We start from the raw sequence: 1,008 nt of genomic DNA on the forward strand, positions 1-1,008 counted from the left end.
GCTGAGCCCGGCGGCTCGGCGGGAGACGTGCGCAGCGTGCTGCCGTCTGTCGCCGCAGTACTGCCCTCATCGTCAGATCTACAAACACCGTATATGTTACAATAACTATAACTATACAACACAGATTGCAGGTTAATACAAAAGATATCGTATAGAAAAAAGTACAACGTACCCAGTGGGCGAGGCGGTGACGTCGCTGAAGCCGGGGGCGGGCGGCGGCGGAGCGGAGGGCGCGGGCGGCGCGCGGCGCGGCTGCTCCTGCAGCGACAGCGCGATGGCCAGCTGCACCATCGTCTCGTCGTCCGCGTCCGCTGGGATGTCCAGTAACGCCTCTAGACCTACGACATTCATACATTACATTGCAACCACATTCCACACACTATTTGATATAAGTGTCAAATTCTATTTCTAACGTTGCTTCTATATGTAATAAGTACTACTACCTCCATCGGGTGCGAGCAACACCATTGGTTCGAGGGCGTCATCAACATCCATAAATTGGTTCTCTTGCTGGTCGTCGCGCGCTGTGCTCACATCGGACTCTGAGGCCACGGCTTCCGCGGTAGAGCTGGCGGGCGGCGCAGTTGTCACCGAGGAAGTAGCACCTGAATGTTAAACGACATATAAATATAAAATATCGAAAAAGCAATCTTTACTTCTTCAGTTTTATTGAAAATGTTGTTACCTGGTGTATTAGGCGGTGAAGGTATGTACACACGCCGTCTCTTGACTCGAGGTCGTAGGACTCTCATAAGTGCCGCTTTAGTACCGAAACTTATCATTTGATCTTCGGCTAGCAGCAGTGATAAATAGATTTGATTTCCAAAGTCGATCTAAAAAAAATAGTCGTAAATCATATTTTGTAGTAGAATTAATTAAAGAACATAAGTACTGTAACCTAATATACTGACTGCATCGTTATCGGCGTGCAGCTGGAACGCGTGCAGTATGTCGGCGAGCGCGTGCAGCGTGTGGTCCGCGTGGCGCAGGCCGTGCGCTAGCACGCCA

General features: G+C 50.4%; 1 protein-coding gene across 1 annotated transcript in view; it reads right to left on the reverse strand.

The window, feature by feature from the left end:
- The window catches only part of LOC106107782 (E3 ubiquitin-protein ligase UBR4), a 34,224-nt gene that overhangs the window by 13,766 nt on the left and 19,450 nt on the right, over positions 1-1,008 (reverse strand). Inside the window, exons 42-46 of the mRNA XM_013288785.1 lie at positions 912-1,007; positions 686-833; positions 441-605; positions 173-338; positions 3-78 (exon numbers count right to left, since the gene is read on the reverse strand). Of these exons, the coding sequence (XP_013144239.1) occupies positions 3-78; positions 173-338; positions 441-605; positions 686-833; positions 912-1,007 (651 nt within the window). The remainder of the gene's footprint in view (positions 1-2; positions 79-172; positions 339-440; positions 606-685; positions 834-911; position 1,008) is intronic.

Source organism: Papilio polytes, unplaced genomic scaffold (assembly GCF_000836215.1).
Source record: "Papilio polytes unplaced genomic scaffold, Ppol_1.0 DF821845.1, whole genome shotgun sequence".
Classification (NCBI taxonomy): domain Eukaryota; kingdom Metazoa; phylum Arthropoda; class Insecta; order Lepidoptera; family Papilionidae; genus Papilio; species Papilio polytes.